General features: G+C 35.8%; 1 protein-coding gene across 6 annotated transcripts in view; it reads left to right on the top strand.

Annotated features, from left to right (window-relative positions):
• Positions 1–21,034, top strand: part of WDR47 (WD repeat domain 47) — a 62,687-nt gene that overhangs the window by 28,916 nt on the left and 12,737 nt on the right. For 4 of the 6 annotated variants that reach the window (XM_044238824.1, XM_044238823.1, XM_044238818.1 and 1 more), the window contains 6 exons: positions 2,820–2,946; positions 9,650–9,828; positions 13,002–13,259; positions 16,564–16,639; positions 18,545–18,702; positions 20,205–20,374. In XM_044238824.1, the coding sequence (XP_044094759.1) occupies positions 2,820–2,946; positions 9,650–9,828; positions 13,002–13,259; positions 16,564–16,639; positions 18,545–18,702; positions 20,205–20,374 (968 nt within the window). The remainder of the gene's footprint in view (positions 1–2,819; positions 2,947–9,649; positions 9,829–13,001; positions 13,260–16,563; positions 16,640–18,544; positions 18,703–20,204; positions 20,375–21,034) is intronic. The other 2 variants (XM_044238822.1, XM_044238819.1) reach the window with 1 other exon arrangement.

Here is a 21,034-nt window from a genome sequence, read left to right as displayed (position 1 = left end):
GGATGTTGAACTTCAGTTCTGGGGGAGCTGCTGATACTCTTCTGAGTGCATAAGAAGAACTTCCTGGTCGGTATAATGAATGGCATGTTTGGACATGTACACCAGTGGGATTGTGTGGAAAGAAGACACAAAAATCCAGCCACATCTGACTCTACATGTGCTGTTGCTTATGTAAAGAGAGTAGTAAAAATTGAAGAATGACTGGATAAAGACATAAAGAAGTGGAGTATAAGTTACTAGATTATAGAATAAACAGAGAGGTAAAAAATGATATATCAGAAGTGAGTAATACATGTGTTATTAGCTGAGCAGTAGCAGTAACCCAGAAAACATCTGTCATGCTTGTGAAATTGGAAGACTTACAAGCCAAAGCAGTGTGGAATAATGAATAGAGCATGATCTTTGGAGTCAGGCTTGGGTTTGAACAATATCTTTGCCATTTAGTAGTTGTGTGACCTTGAGATAGTTTGTTAATCTCTCTGAGCCTCAAAGACCTCCTTTATAAAATAGGGTGTTGACTTGCGAAGTGAGATAAAGCTCCTAGCGGAGAGGCAAGTATGTGAATGGTGCTCCCCATCTGAGTGTCATACTCCAGGTAAGGACAGTATGTCAAAAGGTCTGCTAATAACATGCTGTGGAGGACTACTGTTCCGTGGATAAAGTATAAAAATTTACTTTGGAGAATGCAACACGGAGGCTTAAGTGGGTAGGAGAAGAATCCATGAAACAAGATGGGATAGGGAGGGAGACAAACCATAAGTGACTCTTAATCTCCCAAAACAAACTGTGGGTTGCTGGGGGGAGGGGGGTTGGGAGAAGGGGGGTAGGGTTATGGACATTGGGGAGGGTATGTGCTTTTGGGTAAATTGGAAGGGGAGGTGAACCATGAGAGACTATGGACTCTGAAAAACAATCTGAGGGGTTTGAAGTGGCGGGGGGGGTGGGAGGTTGGGGGTACCAGGTGGTGGGTATTATAGAGGGCACAGCTTGCATGGAGCACTGGGTGTGGTGAAAAAATAATGAATACTGTTTTTCTGAAAATAAATAAATTGGAAAAAAAATTTACTTTGGAGAAAGTGAACCTTGTTTTTAAAAATATTTGAGGTGCAATTTGAAAATATTAGGAGGCTTAATTAGATCAATTATGTTGAAGATGCCACATGAGGAGACCTCTTATTTGTGGTAAATTCGTGTTTAAACAGTATTTGTTTAAAAATATTTGCATGTCTGCTCTGTGCTAGCACCGTGCTGCATCCTGGGTATAGTGATTGAGTTATTATGGTGAACAAGAAGACAAAACATGAAAGAAAGCTTTATAAGAGAGTATGTAGTGTTTTGTAAAGACAGCTTTTTACTCATAAACTCAAAGGAAGAAAAATCAGTTGAAACTAAGCTTTGGCTACTCAGTGTAATGGTCTCAAAATTAAACAGCAAAAATATACAAATTCTCAGGAATGGGTCAGCATTGTATTTGGATCCTGAAGATCTGGATTCAAATCCTAGTTTTATTTACCCACTCTGCAGTTTTAGGAAAATCACTTTGTTCCTTATCTGTGAAATGGGAGTTACAATTTATTTCATCAGTTGCTGTCCAAGTTAAATGAGATAGTGCATGTGGAAATGCTATATAAATTGCAAAATTAAATTTTACCTTATGAAGGTCATTTTATTCTATCTCTATACAGTTAATAATTCTTAGAAGATCTGTCTTTTGGACATAAAGTGGGACCTCTTGTGGTCCTTAGCAGGTTAGAGCACTGACTGGTAGCTGAAAACTTTTCCTGTCTTTCTACTTCCTCCTCTGGGTACATGTGTGATTCCGTATGTTGAGATACTTATCCAAAAGCTTCTAACTAATGGTGCCTTTCTGAGGATGACTAGCTCTGCTTCCTGAACCCTAGACCTGTAATTTGTTATGTCTTACATACATCTGCCTGGAGAGGCCATTATGAAGCCATCCCATAATCAGATTCTTTTAAGGGAAAGGTCATTTTACTTTTGTACATGTACATGGTACCTTGTGCCAATGGATAGTCTGTATAAATGTCTGTGGTATTCATCATCTTTGGATGATGTTAGTTATTAAAAATTTTGAACACAGTAACTATGAAAAGTAGAAATTACTAGTGTTCAGAAGAATATTAGAAACAACCTGATGTAAGATATTAAGCTTACTAATTAGTATGCATTAAAATATTGAAAAGATGTATATTCAGCTTTTATGTTAAGTGCAAATAAACCAAAGACAGTCTTTTAATAAAATCTAAACAGTTCTTAAAATTTTGTTGAAATGTACCGTCTTTAATACCCACCACCAGGCTATTAAGGAGGGCATGTATTACATGGAACACTGGGTGTGATGCATAAACAATGCATCTTGGAACACTGAAAAAAAAATTTTTAAAAATTTTGTTGAAACATATTGGAGGGAAAAAATTAATGTTTGGGTAAGAAAATCACAGATTAAGATATGAAGAGAATTCAGGCATTAGGTCATTGGAAGATTTTTGAGCTTATTATTCAATTCAATTTATAAAGGAAGCTGAGCCACAGAGAATGTAAGTGATTTCACCAGACTGGAGCCGCTACCCTCCTTGCTTAATAATCCAGTGCACATTCTGTTATAAGCACATTCTATTTTTTTTTTTAGAAACTCTTAGATAATACCCTTAATAGAAGAAAGAAATATTTAAAAATCTATTTTTTGCACATTTGATGAACATTTAGATTGTTTTCATTATGTTAATTAAAATATATTTTCCTTCACCCCTACCTCTTCCTGTTTGTTTTTTTGTTTGTTTTTTGCATCTTTCTGAAAGAAGTGATACACCCATTGAGGCACAGCGGCCTATAAGCAGTGAAATCCCAGGCCAGAGTTCAGTTTCAGAAAAAGAGCCTGCAAATGGAGCACAGAACCCAGGACCAGCTAAGCAAGAAAAAAATGAGGTAATATTTAATAGACTTAGTGACTTTTAGAATTATTCTCTAAAGTAATAGTATTTGCCTAGATAGAATGTAAAAGGAATTTTCTAATATTTGGAAGTAGGTGAGAGACGATCTAGACTTTCTTATTAATTAAGTAATTTTATCCCTTTTCCCTTAAGGATGCATGGTATTTTTAGTTGTCATGTATTTTGGAGCATTTTTAACTGATGAATTTATTAACAATCTAAAATGCCATAGTTTATATTAATCTTACATATTTCAGAACTCAAGTAATTGAACTCACTTTGAATGTGGATAGCTTGTATTTGTAAGACTATCCTCTATATTTTACTAATTAGATTTAGTGAGCAAAAATTATGACATTTATAATATCAAGTATTTTTATCCAAGTCTTTCGAGTTCCAAATTATTTTTCTCTGGTGATTTGGAAAAGAAATTGTATAATAGAGTATAAATTTTATCTTATATGGTATGCCACTTAGAAGAGGTGAAGAGGTAGTTTTAATAAGTTCAATAAATTTTTTTGTCTTCAACTAAATATTATGAATAAAGTAGAAAAATTACTATTAAAAATACATATATGAATATGCACCAAAAAGCAGAACCGCAAAATCTGTGAAGCAAACAGTGGCAGAGTTGAAGGGAGAAATAATAGTTGAAGACTTCAATACCCCACTTAAAATAATGGGTAGAACATCTAAACAGAAGATCAATAAGGATAGAGGGTACTTGAACAATACTTAAACCAACTAGACCTAACAGACATCTATAAAACAACTATATTGTTGCTTTGGAGGATGCACCTTTTTTTCACCCAGAGGTGTCTATATCAGTCTTTTTAGAGGAAGTTGTTTTTTTAGACTCCTCAGATCAGTGTTCGTATTCTAAGTATTGGTAAGTTTATGAATATGTGAATATTAACAATACATGACTGCAAATACATAAAGTGATACTAACAAAAAAAGAACACTCCAACACTAGCAGAACACTCTTTTGAAGTACACATGTAACATTCTTCAGGATAGAGCATATGTTAGGACCCAAAACAAATCTCAATAAATTTTAAAAGATTGAAATCAGGGGCGCCTGGGTGGCTCAGTCAGTTAAGCATCTGCCTTCAGCTCAGGTCATGATTCCAAGATCCTGAGATTGAGCCCTGCACAGGGTTCCCTGTTCAGCTGCTTTTCTCTTTCCCTCTGCTTGCTGCTCCCCCTGCTCTCTCTCTTTGTCAAATAGATAAATAAAATCTTAAAAAAAAAAAAAAAGCAAAGATTGAAATCATGTGAAATATCTTCTCTGACTACAATGGAATGAAGCCAGAAGTTAATAACAGAAAATTCACAAGTTTCTAAAAATTAACACACTCTGATGGGTCAAAGAAATTGCAAGGGAAATTAGAAAATACCTAGAGACTAACAAAAATGAATACAACTTCCCAAAGCATACAACATTCCAAACTTACGAGATACAGCAAAAACAGTGCTCCGGAAATTTATAGCTGAAAATGAATACATTAAAAAAGAAGAAAGATGGGGCGCCTGGGTGGCTCAGTGGGTTAAGCCTCTGCCTTTGGCTCAGGACATGATTCCAGGGTCCTGGGACCGACCCCAACATCGGGTTCTCTGCTCCACGGGGAGCCTGCTTCCTCCTTTCTCTCTTTGCCTGCCTCTCTGACTGCTTGTGACCTCTGTCTGTCAGATAAATAAATCTTTAAAAAGATAAAAAATAAAAAGGAAGAAAGATCTCCAATCAATAACCTAACCTTATGCCTTAAGGAACTAGAAAAAGAAGAACAAATTTTATCAGAAGGAAGAAAGTAATAAAGATTAGAGGGAAGAAAAATAAAATAGAGAATAGGAAAACAGTAGAGGAAATCAGTAAAACCAAAAGTTGGTTCTTTGAAAAGATCAACAAAATTGACAAGCACTTAGACCAAAGTGGGGGGGGCACACATGAGTAAGTAAAATCAGAAATGGCTAATACTTTTTTTGGTATTGTATTGTAATATGTATTATAATACATATTTATAATAATAAAATGAATTATAAGAGAATACTATGACCAATTATAAGCCAACAAATTAGATAACCGAGTTGAAATGAAACCCAAATTACCTAAATGATTCAAGAAGAAATAGAAAATTTCAACAGACCTATAATGAGTAAAGAGATTGAATCAATAATCAAAAAGCTTCCAACGGCACTGGGTGGCTCAGTGTGTTAAGCCTCCGCCTTCGGCTCAGGTCATGATCTCAGGATCCTGGGATCGAGCCCCACATCGGGCATTCTGTACAGCAGGGAGCCTGCTTCCCCCTCTCTCTCCCCCTGCCTCTCTGCCTACTTGTGATCTCTCTCTCTCTGTCAAATAAATAAATAAAATTTAAGAAAAAAGGCTTCCAACAAAGAAAAATCTAGGATCAGATAGCTTTGGGGGTAAGTTCTACCAAACATTTGAAGAAGGGTTAACATCAGTCCTTCTCAAAAATCTTCCAAAAGTATGTAAGTGGAAGGAATAATGCTTCCTAACTCATCCTATGAGGCCAGCATTACTCTAATACCCAGTTCAGATGAAAACATTACATGAAAAGAAAACTACAGACCAGGGCACCTGGGTGGGTCAGTCAGTTGAGTCTCCACCTCTTGATTTCAGCTCAGGTCATGATCTTAGGGTTGTGGGATTAAGCCCCATGTTGGGCTCTGCACTCTACATGGAGTCTGCTTGAGATTCTCTCTTTTTCTGCTCATTCCCCTCCATGTGCACTCTCACTCTCTCTCAAAATAAATAAAATTAAAAAAAAAAAAAACCGGGGCGCCTGGGTGACTCAGTGGGTTAAAGCCTCTGCCTTCGGCTCAGGTCATGATCTCAGGGGCCTGGGATCGAGCCCTGCGTTGGGCTTTCTGCTCAGTGGGGAGCCTACTTCCCCCTCTCTCTCTGCCTGCCTCTCTGTGTACTTGTGATCTCTCTCTGTCAAGTGAATAAATAAAATCTCTAAAAACAAAACGAAAAAACCCCCAAAAAACCCAACCCCTATGGACTAATATTTCTCATGAACAAAAGCAAAAATCCTGGGCGCTTGGGTGGCTCAGTGGGTTAAGCCGCTGCCTTCGGCTCAGGTCATAATCTCAGGGTCCTGGGATCGAGTCCCGCATCGGGCTCTCTGCTCAGCGGGGAGCCTGCTTCCTCCTCTCGCTCTCTCTGCCTGCCTCTCTGCCTACTTGTGATCTCTCTCTGTCAAATAAATAAATAAAATCTTTAAAAAAAAAAAAGCAAAAATCCTTAACAAAATACTAGCAAACCAAATTCATCAGCATATTAAAAGGATTATATACCCTGATCAAGTGGATTTATCCCAGAATGCAAAACTGGTCCAATATTTTTTTTTAAAGATTTTATTTATTTATTTGACAGAGAGAAATCACAAGTAGATGGAGAGGCAGGCAGATAGAGAGAGAGAGGGAAGCAGGCTCCCTGGTGAGCAGAGAGCCCGATGCGGGACCCGATCCCAGGACCCTGAGATCATGACCTGAGCCGAAGGCAGCGGCTTAACCCACTGAGCCACCCAGGCGCCCCTGGTCCAATATTTTTTAAAAAAAATCCATCAATGTAATATATCACATTAATAGAAAGAAGAACAGAAAAACATTTGGTCATCTTAGTTGTTGCAGAAAAGGCATTTGACAAAATCAAACACTCTTTCATGATTAAAGCTCTCAGAAAACTAAGAAAAAAATGGAATTTCCTCAGCACAGTAAAGTTTATTTATGAAAACCCCAAGCTAATATCCTACTCAAGGTGAAAAACTAAAAGCTTTCCACCTAAAATGAGGAACAAAGACAAGGATGCCTATTTTTACCACTGCTCTTCAACATTTACTGGAAGTTTTAGCTAGAATGATTAGACAAGGAAAAGAAATAAAAACTATCCAGACTAGAAAATACCCAGGAATAAATTAAACCAACAAGGTGAAAAACTTGGACTCTGAAATCTATAAAATATTGCTGAAAGAAATTTTAAAAATTTAAATAAATGGAAAGATATCATGTGTTCACAGATAGACTTAATATTGTTAAAATGTCAGTACTTATTTGATCTGCAGATTCCATGTAATTCCTATAAAAATTCCGCAGCCTTTTTTGCAGCAGTGGAAAGCCAATACTCAAATTCACTTGAAATTGTAATTTGTCTTGAATAGCCAAAACAATCTTGAAAAAGAACAAAGTTGGAGAACTCACGCACAGTTCATGATTTCAAAGCTACAATAGCTACAAATGCTACAGTAATCAAAACTGTTTGGTACTTGTATAAGGATAGAAGTATAGAGCAGTGGACAACATTGAGAGACCAGAAGTAATTTCATATATCTGTGGCTTATTGACTTTTGGTATAGGTGTCAGGTCTATTCAATGGGGAAAGATGATGATGGATCAACTAGATGTCCACATGAAAAAGAATGAAGTTGGACCTCTTGCCTCATATAATGTACAAAAATTAACTAAAAACAGATGAACAACTTAATTATCAGATATCAGAGCTGAAAGTATAAAATTCTTAGGAGAAAACACAAGAGCAAATATTCATAATCTTGGATTTTATTATGTGTAATATGATTCCTAAAGCTTGAGCAACAAACATAAAAACTGATAAATTGAACTTCATCAAAATTAAAAACTTTTGTGCCTCAAGGGACTTAATCAAGACAGTAAAAAGATGGCCAGTAGAATGGGGAAAAAACATTTATAAATTATATATCTGATAAGGGTTTAATATCTAGAATATGTAAAGAACTACAATTCAACAACAAAAAAGACAATTCAACTTAGAAGAAAGGAGCTGAATAGACATTTCTCCAAGGAATATATTCAAATGGCTAATAAGCATGTGAAAAGATGCTTAGTGCCACTAGTCATTAGTGAAATTTAAACCAAAACCACAATGAAATATAGCTTCACAACTGCTAGGATAGTTAAACTCAAAGCTGTGGACAAGAATAAGTGTTGGTGGGGAAATGGAGAAATTTGAACCCTCATTCGTTGTTGATTTGAATGTAAAATGGTGCACTATGGATTGGTGGTATCTTTGATACAGAATTAAATATAGCTAAAACATAGAGTTTAAGTATAGCTAAATATTGAATTACCATATAACCCAGCAATTCCACTCTAAAGCATTGAAAGCAAGGACTCAAACAGGTATCTCTACATCCATGTTTATAGCAGCATTATTCACAGTAGTCAAAAAGTAGATAAAACCCAAGTGTCCATCCACAGATTAATGAATGAACAAAAGTGATATATCCATTCAATGGAATATTATTCAACTACAAAAAGGAATGAAATTCTGACATATTCTACAACATGGGTGACCTTTGAAAACATCATGCTGAGTGAAATAAGCCAGATTGTAAAGGACGAAATATTATATGATTCCACTTATATCAAATATCTAAATTGGCAAAATCATAAGGAAAGTAGAATAGAGGTTATCAGGAGCTTGGTGGAGGAAGAAATGGGAGGTTATTGCTTAATGGTTACAGACTTTCTCTGTAATTGATGAAGAATTTTGGAAATAGATAGTGGTAATTATTGCACAATGTTGTGAGTATAATTAATGCCACTGAACTGACACATAAAAGTGGTTAAAATGACAAAGTTTCTATTTATTTTTACCAACAATAAAAATTTAAAAGGACACCTAGATAATTTAGTCTCAGAGTTATTGCTGTAAGTTATGAAGGAGAGGAGGATTCTTAAATACTTCTTGGAAAAGGGGAGAGAGTTTTAGCTTTAGTTAGCTGTATAAGACTATTTGTTAAGCTTATTGTTAGTGTGGGCCAATTTTAGAGATGATTGACTTGTTCCAGAGAGACCCCAGGTCACATGATCGATGCAATATGACCGGACTCCATCTTTCTTTATTGGAATTTACTAAATATGTAAGTCTGGTAAGTTTGGGTGCTATATAGCTCTTTTAGAATAAAGATGTAGAAATGTTGATTAAGTTTACTACCCATTTATTCCATTTTCTTGTGAAAGGCCACTTGAAACAAAGTATTGTTTTTGAGAGAAATTTTTAAAGTTTTTCTCTAGAGTAACCTATTAAACCATTTACATGTTTAAATTAAGTGTGGGACAAAGTTAGTGTGGGACACTGGGTAACTCAGTTGATTGAGCATCTGCCTTCAGCTCAGGTTATGATGCCAGGGTCCTGATATCAAGTTCCTCATTGGGTTCCCAGCTTAGAGGGGATCCTGCTTCTCCTTCTGCCTGCCACTCCCCATGCTGGTCCTCTCTGTCTGTCAAATAAATAAATAATTTTTTAAACAGTGTTGGAAAAAGTTAATATTGTGTTTATTAAATACTAAAGTGGTCTTACAGTATTTTTTTCAAGCAATACAGCTCTAATTCCATGACCCTTTGTGACTACTATAATTTGCATTTTTATTTTGGGTTAGTCAGAGATCCAGGATGACTATTCATTTTGGTCAGTCTCTTGCTTTAGAATAAAGCAAATTAAATGATCTACTTGACCATATAAACTCATGGATACTGTATTATTTTTCAAAGAGCAATGTATTAAGTTTTCCAATTGTTAAATATAGTTACTTGTATATTTCATCCAGTGTTTATAGAAGTTCCTGTTGGGTAGGGACATATATTTAATCATAGTCTGCTCAAATACATTATTTTTTTCTAATATTTTTAAGCTTCGAGATTCAACAGAACAATTTCAAGAATATTATAGGCAAAGATTACGCTATCAACAGCATTTAGAACAGAAGGAGCAACAGCGACAAATATACCAACAAATGCTGCTCGAGGGAGGTGTAAATCAGGAGGATGGACCTGATCAGCAGCAGAATCTTACCGAACAATTCCTTAATAGGTATGTCTTTCAGTCACTTTTTAAAACACAAGGAATTGTTTCAAAGCTATTGAAAGCACGCAGCAACTGCTACTTTCCACATATAGTTTGAAATTTTAAAGCATTTTAAGTGTTTCAAATAATGGGGAGTTACGGAATAGCTTCCTTTCACAGCATTCTGAGTGTTCATCTAATTTTGGTCTTCTTCCCGTTAAACCTTCTTTCACTTCTAAACAACGAGAGCAGAAGTGTGGTGGTGAGCTCAGCCGGAAGCAAATAGCCAGGTGGATCCAGCTGTCCCCGGGTTGCTGAGATCCTAGGGTTCCTAGTCACTTGGCTTCTTTTTGCTTGTCTCCTCATCTACTCCACAGAATAGACCTGAAGATTAAATGAGTTAATCTACGCAAAGTGCTAAGAATAGTACCTGGCATATAGTAAGCACTATACTAAGTGTTCACTGTTTTTTTGTTATTTTGGATCCTTAACTTTCAGTTTCTTTAGCATTCAATATATTAAAATTATTCTTTCTTACAGTTTTTGCCAAGACAGTATGCACTTACATTGTTTTTAATTATAGGAGATGGGTGTGTATATATCTAGAAAGATGATAATGTGTCTTTTTAAAAATCAATAAACTAGAATACATATATTTAAATGAGCAAAGGTTGTTAGAAGATTAAATGTGTTAATATATAAAAAATTACTTAGAATAATTCCTGGTATTTGGGAAATAACCTACCATAAATGTAGGATATTGCTGTGATTATGATTAGGCAATGCAGTGGTGACTGTCAGTTCTTTACTTGATTCAATAATATTGGGAGTAATCTTCTTGTTACTCTGAGGGTTGTGCAAGTCAGTGAGCTTGAAATCGATTCTGTCTTCAGACTTTCACGCAAGGAATGTTTATAGAGGTAATCTAAAGAACCTAAATAGACTTTTGAACATTGCATTTGAGGATCATTTTCTTATCACCTCTGATAAGTCAGTGGCTTATCGGAATTAACCTATTTTGATGAACTGCCATTTCTGCTTCTTAGACGTCTTCTTTATATCCATAAAGACCATGGCTGCAGTTGGATTTCCTGACCGTTTATTTTTTTAGTCGAAGCAGATGGCTAGCATTAAATCGGAAGATAAAGTGGCAAGGTTCTGTGACCCTAATAGTACTAAGGGATGTACTTCCTCAGAAAAGAAAGTTAAACTGGGCGCCTGGGTGGCTCAGTGGGTTAAGCCACTGCCTTCAGCTCGGGTCATGATCTCGGGGTCCTGGGATCGAGTACCGCGTCGGGGTCTCTGCTCAGTGGGGAGCCTGCTTCCCTTCCTCTCTCTCTGCCTGCCTCTCTGCTTACTTGTGATCCCTCTCTGTCAAATAAATAAATAAAATCTAAAAAAAAAATAAAGTTAAACTGTTCAAGATGGTTTATCTTTCCTTTAAAGACAATTGTAAACAGAATTCAAGTTACTAGTTGGTATTTGGCTTTTGTACATTAGTTTCATATAAATTCTCTGTTGTTCTCCTAACTCTCTTATCTACTATTTTCTAAACCTTTAATATAATACTTTTATTTGACCTTTTTTCTAGGCCCTTAGTTTTATATATCTGAGCCAGTACCAGGACTTTTTAAAGTACCCAATACTATGGATAATTGAAATAGAGATAGAATCTATAAAATGAAATACACTTTCCCCATAATGTTTTATTTTTTCGAATCATTCTAGCAGTGGCTAGTTTCCAGATTTAAATTTTGCATCTCTTTTCCAAGAGTCATGAAAGAGGAAAAGTAGTAAAAGTCATGTTACATAGTAGATCTTATTGGAAAAAAATCAACTAAAGCACAATAGAATTTTTATTAACAGTACTCTCTCACTACTTTATACTTCTTGATACTTTGTTTCTATCAATACTAATAAATAGCACCCTGATTTGGCACTTATAAGCATATTCTGCCTCATCCTCCCCACTATTAGAGAGTCAAAATGATATTAACATTTTAGACTTTATACTTTGCATTTCCGAAGTTGACTTGACCTCCTTCTTTATGGGGAGCACGTCACAGGATTAGTGTTTTATAGGATAACATTTGGGAAATGTAACCTAGTTAAAATTAACTTACATATTTAGTAATGGCTGCCAATTCCTTTAATAATATTGAACTGCTCTTTTAAAGTCTTTCCAAGCCCTAAATACATTCTCTCTCTCTCATGTTTAATGCAGGAAAACGAGAAAATGCAATAAGCCCCAACACCTCTTGGTAATCGTACCCTTTGTGTACTCCTCTCTCATATTGAATGTAGGTTGTAGAAAGTGTTGCTGGGCCAGTTCTGGGTCTAAATGTTAACAGAGCCTGTCAGCTTCCTCTTTGTGCTGTTTGGAGTCCTGAGTCCAAAAAAAGAAGTCTTAGGGAGATATAGGAAGACTTGTGATGAGGGAAAGACCTTGAGGCTGTTTTGCTTCCTGCTCTAGCTCTCTAGTTCCTAAATCAGAGCCTGGCACATTGTCTGTGTAGAATGAATAAATGTGTGACTAATAGATTGCCACTAGAATTTGTCCCTTGCTAAGCTCTAATCATATATTTCCTAGTTGGTATGATATTACTGGAGAGATGAAAATGGCTTGTTTTGTTTTGTTGGTGAGAAATTTTGATAGTGGTGATATTTTTATTGACTGTTTTGGGAACTTAAGTTTCAAATTGAAAATTAAACCAAAGCTATATTAGAGAAGAAAACTTTAAAAAAAATTTTTATGGTAAAATACCTGTATCCTACACTGGGGATACTGTAGGAAAATTTGGATCTTTCAGTATCTTAGTTATGTCTTAAGGCAATGATGGTAACTTTAGTACTGAACTTACCATTTATTTATTATATGTTCCTGTATTTACCTTCTCAAACTTATAATCTTACATATATATATATATATATATATTTAAAGATTTTATTTATTTATTTGTGAGAGAAAGAGCATGTGTGAGAGAAAGAGTGCAAGTGGGGGGGTGCAGAGGGAGAGGAGGAAGCAGACTCCCCCCTGAGCAGGGAGCGCAAAGTGGGGGCTTGATCCCAGGACCCCGAGATCATGACCTGAGCCCAAGGCAGACACTCAACTGACCAAGCCACCTAGGCTTCTCCCTTCTATATGTTAAGAATGTGATTAAGCTTTCATTTTAATGTAATTACATTGTTTTATTTTTTAGGTCCATTCAAAAGCTTGGTGAATTAAATATTGGAATGGATAGCCTTGGTAGTGAGGTGTCAGTGCTCAACCAGCAATGTAATGGGAGCAAAAGCAATGGATCTAATAATTCTTCTGTAACTAGTTTTGCCACACCACCCCAAGACTCCAGTCAGAGATTAACACATGATGCTTCAAATATTCACACAAGCACCCCGCGTAATCCTGGATCAACGAATCACATACCTTTTCTTGAGGAATCACCTTGTGGAAACCAAATGTAAGTACTTTATTTTGTAACACCTAGAAATATTAACATCCTATTAATGTTTGGAAACCTAGGAAGTTGAACTTCTCTTTGGAGTTTTACAAATAAAAGTTTTTGGAGACCATTACATATCAAATATTTTTCTGATCTGTATTTATCTGTATTCTCTTCTATTGACTTATGAATTTTTTAGTAGCTTTTGTTCTCCTATTTTTATTTTTGCTTTCTCACTACCTCTAAGATGATTCTCTTTTTTATAAGTCATTTTACTCAGAGATCTTACAGTTTTATCTTCTCCCTGATTTTCCTTTTTCTTGCCATCAGTACCTTCCAACAAATAATACTTTAATTCATGGACTTTGAGGGCATAAGGTGTTTTATAGCATGTTGGGATGATTGCAGCAAGACCCTCTTGGGACGTCTGACAGTTAGTTACAGCAACTGAAGACATCATGCATATTTGTGTTTTCACTAATTGGGGAAGATTTTTTATCTGGCTATCATTTGTAAACAATGTTAATTTATGCAATAGGAATAGTTGAGTATTTTCTTCATCTATTCTTCTTTTTTTTTTTAATTTTTAATTAAAAATCCTTACAAATGCACTCTTTAATTCACCTCACCTATTTCACCCTTCCCCGTGCTACCCACCTCTTCTCTGGTAACCATCAGTTTGTTCCCTATAGGTAAGAGTCTGTTTCTTGGTTTGTCTCTTTTTTCCCCCCTTTGCTCATTTGTTTTGTTTCTTAAATTCCACGTATAAGTTGCTTCATCTATTCTTTTCTTTTAAAAAAGATTTTATTTATTCATTTGTCAGAGAGAGCACAAGCAGGGGAGTCTCAGGCAGAGGGAGATACAGGCTCGCTGCTGAGCAAGGAGCCTGATTTGGGACTCTGATCCCAGGATCCTGGAATTGACTTGAGCTGAAGGCAGATGCTTAGCCAACTGAGCCACTCAGGTTTCAGTTGTACAATTTAGTGATTCAACACTTACATATAGCATCCAGGGCTCATCATAGTGAGTGCATTTCTCAGTCCCCTTCGCCTATTTAACCCTTCCCCTACCTACTTCCCATCTGGTAACCATCAGTCTGTTCTCTGTAATTAGAGTTTGTTTCTTGATTTGCCTGTCTCTTTTCTTCCCCTTTGCTCATTTGTTTCGTTTCTTAAATTCCACATATGAATGAAATCATATGGTATTTGTCTTTCTCTGACTGATTTATTTCACGTAGCGTAATAATCTCTGGCTCCATCCAGCTGTTGTAAAATGGCAAGATTTCATTATTTTTTAATGGCTAAATAATACTCCATTGTGTATATATACCATATTTTCTTTATCCATTCACCAATCAGTGGACGCCTGGGCTACTTCTGTAATTTGGCTATTGTAAGTAATGCTGCTGTAAACATATGCATGTATCCCTTTGGATTAGTGTTTTTGCCACCTTTGGTTAAATATCTAGTAGTGCAATCGCTGCATTGTACGGTAGTTCTATTTTTAACTTCTTGAGGGATCTTCATACTGTTTTCCAGAGTGGCTGTGCCAGTTTACATTCCCACCAATAGTGCAAGAAGGTCCCCCTTTCTCCACATCCTTGGCAACACCTGCTATTACTTGTGTTGTTGCTTTTAGCCATTGACAGATGTGTGGTGATATCTCATTGTAGTTTTGTTATATCACAAAGCCATAGCAATTATAACAAGATGGTACTGATATAAAAACAGATACATAGATCAATAGAACAGAATAGAAAACTGAGAAATAAACCCACTGTATAGTCAATCTTTGACAAAGCAAAAGAGAATAACCAAGGAGAAAAGGTTAGTCTCTTAACAAATGGTGTTGGGAACATTGGACAGCAACATGCAAAAGAATAGAAGTGGACCTGTTTCTTGTACTATACACAAAAATAAATTCAGAGTAGATTAAAGACCTAAATGTGAGATAAGAAACCACTAAAATCCTACAGGAGAACACAGGTAGCAACCTCTTTGATATCTGCTATAGCAACCTCTTACTAGATAAGTCTCCTGAGGCAAGGGAAACAAAAGCAAAAATAAACAATTGGGATTTCATCAAAATGAAAAGTTTTTGTACAGGGAAGGAAACAATCAATGAAACTAAAAAGTAACCTTTGGAATTGGAGAAGATATTTGCAAATGATATATCTGATAAAGGGTTAGTATCCAAAATAGGTAAAGAGCTTATAAAATTAAATACCCAAAAACAAATAAACAAAAATGAGCTTAAGACATACACATTTTCCCAAGGACATACAGATGGCCAACAGACAGGAAGAAATGCTTGACATCACTTATCATCAGGGAAATACAAACCAAATGCCTTTTTCCATATATTTTCTTTTTAATATTTTATTCATTTGAGGGGCACCTGGATGGTTCAGATCATTGGGCATTTGCCTTTGGCTCAGGCCATGATCTCTGGGTCCTGGGATGGAGCCCTGCATCTGGTTTACTGCTCAGTGGGGTGCCTGCTCCCTCCCCTGCCCCCTGTTTGTACTCTCTCTGTCTCTCTCTTTCTCTCTCTCAAATAAATAGATAAAAGCTTTAAAAAATATTTTTTATTTATTTGAGAGAGTGTGCTCATGCAGGTGTATAAGCAGGGAGAGGAACAGAGGAAGAAACAGACTCCTCACTAAGCACAGAGCCTGACTTGAAGCTTGATCCCAGGACCTTGAGATCATGACCTGATCCAAAGTCAGACACTTAACCAACTGAGCCACCCAGGACTCCACTTTTTCTGTTTTAATCTCTTTTTATCTAGGAGGCTTTCTTCAAGTATCTGGAAATCTTTGACTATCTGTAAAGAGTGAGGCATTAAAAAAAAAGCTGATTGGAAGGAAGGCTATGTATATAGATGGATCTGTCTCCATGACAGAAAGTGATAGGGGAAACATTGTTTTATTGAAGACTTTCAGATGTCACTTCCTGTTAATCTTTTGTCTTAGGCCAGATAATTTTCCTAAAGAGCAATCCAAGTTCCTGCCTGGGGTGACATTTAAATATAGCATCCAGGATTCTAGAACTCAGCAGGGGAAAGCTTCGTGACATCTCACTCTAAAATTTGTAGACTTTAACTTGATCTCCTTTTCAGAATGGCTTCTCACTTGCTCCTTACAACTGTGTATGGTGTCACTGAATCCCAGAGTCTCTTAATAAATGGCTTCAGAGAATTACTTTGACTGGGGTTAGTGTGGGTCATTTGTCCCCCCCAAAAAATATACATATATATCTGAGGTTGAAAGATAAATATTTTTGTTTTATTCAGAGTAAACTTTGAATTTCTATTCACACAGCGCATCAGAACATTCAGTCATTAAGCCACCTCTTGGAGATTCTTCAGGGAATCTATCAAGGTCAAGAGGGGAAGAGGTAATGCTTTAATGCTTTGGGGAAGGAGGTTTCATTATTATTTTTATATATACCTGCAGATATTGCTAAGGAATTCTCAATTCATAGAAAACCATTTTTAGAAATAATCATTATTATTAATGATGTTATTTGTTGCAAGGATAAATGAAAGCTTATAATGCTTATAATAGCAATCTTGGCTCATGAGTTGGGGCTGTGCACTACTCTCTGAAAACCCTATGGTTAATTTGTTTAGATATTATTGGTATTTCTTTTGGGCTTCTCATCAGTGCAGCTGTTTTTTGCTTTGGAACAAGACATTCTTCCCTAAACTACTATACAGCTACCTTATTTTCTTTAGTTCAAACTTTAATCCCATACACAAAGACACTATTTCAGACGCTGATGGAACCAGACAGGTAACATAAATGAATAAAGTTGACATTGTGATAAGCACATAAGAGTATTTGTCCCTTGTGCAAAGAAATATGCTTATCTAGTGTTTCCAGTTCTTTTGATTTTCAAGAAATTATAAGAATGTAGATTTTTTATGTGAAATCTATTTTAAAAATATCTAAGTTTCTTAAAATATTTAAACACACTGAAGAAGAGCAAATAAAGTTAATTGATGGCTCTGCCACATATGTTCTAAAGCAACCTTTAATAATGATTATTAGTGTGCTAGTGGCCATTTAATCAGTTAGTCATTTACCTCTCTTTTTCTCTTATCTATCACTGGTGTTCATTTGGCAATTTCTTACATGTGGATTAATGGAAAATATAGCATTTCTAACCAAATAAATTCAAATGAGTAATAAAAGAATTCAATTATCTAAGAGAGACATAGTATGACCCACCAGGTTTTCCCCCTATTCTCCATGAGGATGTATTTATTCCATGAATAGATAAAATTTTGTGTAGGGAGAGGCATAATAAACTCTTTGTTGATATAGAGCTGAAGTAACTTGGCTTTGTGTGTATACTTGACATTCATACTTCCTGAAGGCAGGATTTGGTTAGGTCTATTGACTACACCCAGTCTAGAGGTCCCTGTTCCAGGTTCAGTCCCTGTGGTCAGGGTAGCAAGGTAGTTATAAATGATATTAATAGCAAGAGCCATCAAAACTTATATAGAACTGCTTCAACTTGCCTTCCTCAGAAGAGACCAGATAGGTTGACAATTTAAAATTAAAATGAGATTCAAATTTAGTGTTCTGATTAAAATCATTTTTATAATTTTAAAAGAGTATTTTACAATTTCAGTTTGAAATATTGAACTATTCATTGCTGGAGATAATGGTAAACTATCCCCGCTACCCCACCCAAGAGGAAGTGGATTGATTAATAGTCTTATACTTCCTACTTTTAGAAACAAAAATGATATTTTGTTAATTTTTATAAAAGTTATTTGCATGGGCTATTTTTTCTTTTTTTTTTTTAAAGATTTTATTTATTTATTTGACAGATTACAAGTAGGCAGAGAGGCAGACAGAGAGAGTGGGGAAGGAGGCTTCCTGCCGAGCAGAGAGCCCGATGCGGGGCTCGATCCCAGGACCCTGGGATCATGACCTGAGCAGAAGGCAGAGGCTTAACCCACTGAGCCACCCAGGCACCCCTGGGCTATTTTTTCCTTAATAATTAAAGATAACTTTATATGAGAATGCATAGTCTTATGTTTTGTCATAATAAGCAAAGAAAGCTTTGAATGTTTCTGAGCTTTCTGAACTTAGTTCAGCAATGGCAGCAAAAAGCAGAAAAATTTGGGTTAATTTGAATTTGCCATTTAAAAGAATATGTGATTATAGGTAGTTAATGTGAAGTAATAAAATGAATAATACAATTCAAATGAATGTAAAATAGGCTAAAGATGAATTCTTTCAAATTCATTTTTTCCTAAGATGACTTTCATATTTATTCTTTCCACAGGATGATAAATCAAAAAAGCAGTTTGTTTGTATTAATACCCTAGAAGACACACAAGCTGTTAGAGCAGTGGCTTTTCATCCAGGTGGTGGTTTATATGCTGTAGGCTCAAATTCAAAAACTCTGAGAGTATGTGCCTATCCAGAAGTAATTGATCCAAGGTAAGGAAGGTGGTTTGTACTATCATTCTTGCTTCAGTTTTTAATTTAGATATATCGGTTCCTTTTTCAGAATTGCAATTTGGTAGCATTCAGTTTTTATTTCTTTTTCTTTTATTAAGTCTTTCAATTTTTATTTTCAATGCTTAAGAAATATACATAAGAATTATTGACTAATTTTGTAAATTTTTGTCCATTTTGATTAGGCCATGAATTATATATGCAACTATAAAGAATCTTGATATAATCTATTTTCTAGATCAGTATTAAGTACCTTCTAGGTATTGGCAATTTATCAGTTTTCTTTTTCTGTTTTTAATTATGGAACTTTTCAAATATATGCAAAAGTAGAGCAGTGAAATAAAGTAATTGTCAAGATTTTTGTCACATTTGCTTCATCCGTTCTGTTTGTTTGCTAAAGTATTTTAAGGTAAATTTGATGTCATTTCACCCTTTATGATGAATCTCCAAAAACATGTACATTTTCTTACATAGATTTGATGTTATCATATCTAATAAAATCTTTAGTGTCCTAATATTAGGCTGTGTTTTAAAGTGTGGATAAGATGCTATGACTCCGGTTGGTTGGGTCGTGGACATTGGGGAGGGTATGTGCTATGGTGAGTGCTGGGAAGTGTGTAAGCCTGACGATTCACAGAACTGTACCCCTGGGGCTAATAATACATTATTTGTTAGTTTAAAAAAAAAAGATGCTATTATTCCACTAAACCAGTGTTTGACTCCCATTAAAAGCCATACTCTTGAGGAGCCTGGCTATTCAGGACCTTCCACAGCCATGCCTGCGGCTCCTCACCTGCTATAGTATCCATCCCACTCAGTCTTCAGAATACCCTGGGCTTCTCTCTGCTAGCCCCATAGGCTGTTTCCCATACTGCACACTGGGCTGGCACTTTCCTTACTATATATTATCTTCACTGGAGCTATTCTTCTGCCATAATTTTTCTGTAAAAATTCTTCTGTCCTTTAAGGCCTAGTACTTTTAACTGGACCAGAACACTTATATCTACCTTACTGTATGTGGATAGTCATGACATCAACCGTTGCCAGATTTGAAACTCCAGAAAGAATTCTGCTTCCTTTATTTTTTATTCATCCCTTACCTTCCCTCAGCCTCAATCATTTGCTCCATATTATATGTTTAATGTTTTTTGAACTTTTTGAATTTGGAAGCATTAGTATTTTTTTTTTTTCATTCTTCTGTGTTTGAGTTAAAATCCATGAAAAATATGTGAAATGGAGACTTTTAAAAAAATAATCTTGTTTCCTGTGTGGTCTGAAATAAGAGGTTAGTCTAAGAATAGTTCATAATTTTACTTTTGGATTTTAAATCTGCTTTAAATTTATTTCTTCCAAGATTTTGAAAATTGTTATTGACATGTTGTCTGCTACTTTTTTGCTCCCTCCCTCAAGAACAACAATAATATAGAACTTCATTTCTTTCAGCAAGCAAGAAATTGAAGTCTTTCTATAATTTTTCTTTTTAGTGCACATGACATCCCTAAGCAGCCAGTGGTACGTTTTAAAAGGAATAAACATCATAAAGGATCCATTTACTGTGTGGCCTGGAGTCCTTGTGGACAGTTATTAGCAACAGGATCCAATGACAAATATGTCAAAGTTCTGCCCTTCAATGCAGAGACTTGTAATGCAACAGGTAGGTCCCAAGTATGTAAGCAGTAGCTTACCAGTGTATTCTTAATGTTTTCCCAATGTTGTAGCTTTTATGTATCTTTGTATTATTTTCAGTATAATCTAAGAATATAGCCTTAAGGAGAGTTTTTTATATTAAAGTTGCTTAGTTGCCTTCATAAGGCATGATTGATTTTTTTTGCTAAGTTCTTACAGTTGTCTAATAATTAGAAAATTGTTGTTATCAGGGATGCCTGGGTGTTTCACTCCGTTAAGCATCTGCCTTCAGCTCAGGTGATGATCTCGGGGTCCTGGAATCCAGCCCTGTATCAGGTTCCCTGCTCACTGTAGAGTCTACTTCTTCTCTCCCTCTGCCACTCCCCCTGCATATGCTCTTTCAAATAAAATAAAATAAAATCTTTAAAAAATTATTAGAAAGGTAACTTTATTTTTTAAGATTTTACTTATTTATTTGACAGAGAGATCACAAGTAGGCAGAGAGGCAGGCAGAGAGAGAGGAAGGAAAGCAGGCTCCCTGCTGAGCAGAGAGCCCGATGTGGGGCTTGATCCCAGGACCCTGAGATCATGACCTGAGCTGAAGGCAGAGGCTTTAACTCATTGAGCCACCCAGGTACCCTGAAAGGTACTTTTAAAATAACTACTAACAGTGCATTAATGAATATGT

Source organism: Neovison vison, chromosome 2 (genome assembly GCF_020171115.1).
Source record: "Neovison vison isolate M4711 chromosome 2, ASM_NN_V1, whole genome shotgun sequence".
NCBI classification, from domain to species: Eukaryota; Metazoa; Chordata; class Mammalia; order Carnivora; family Mustelidae; genus Neogale; species Neogale vison.
This window is presented reverse-complemented; position numbering and strand designations above follow the sequence as displayed.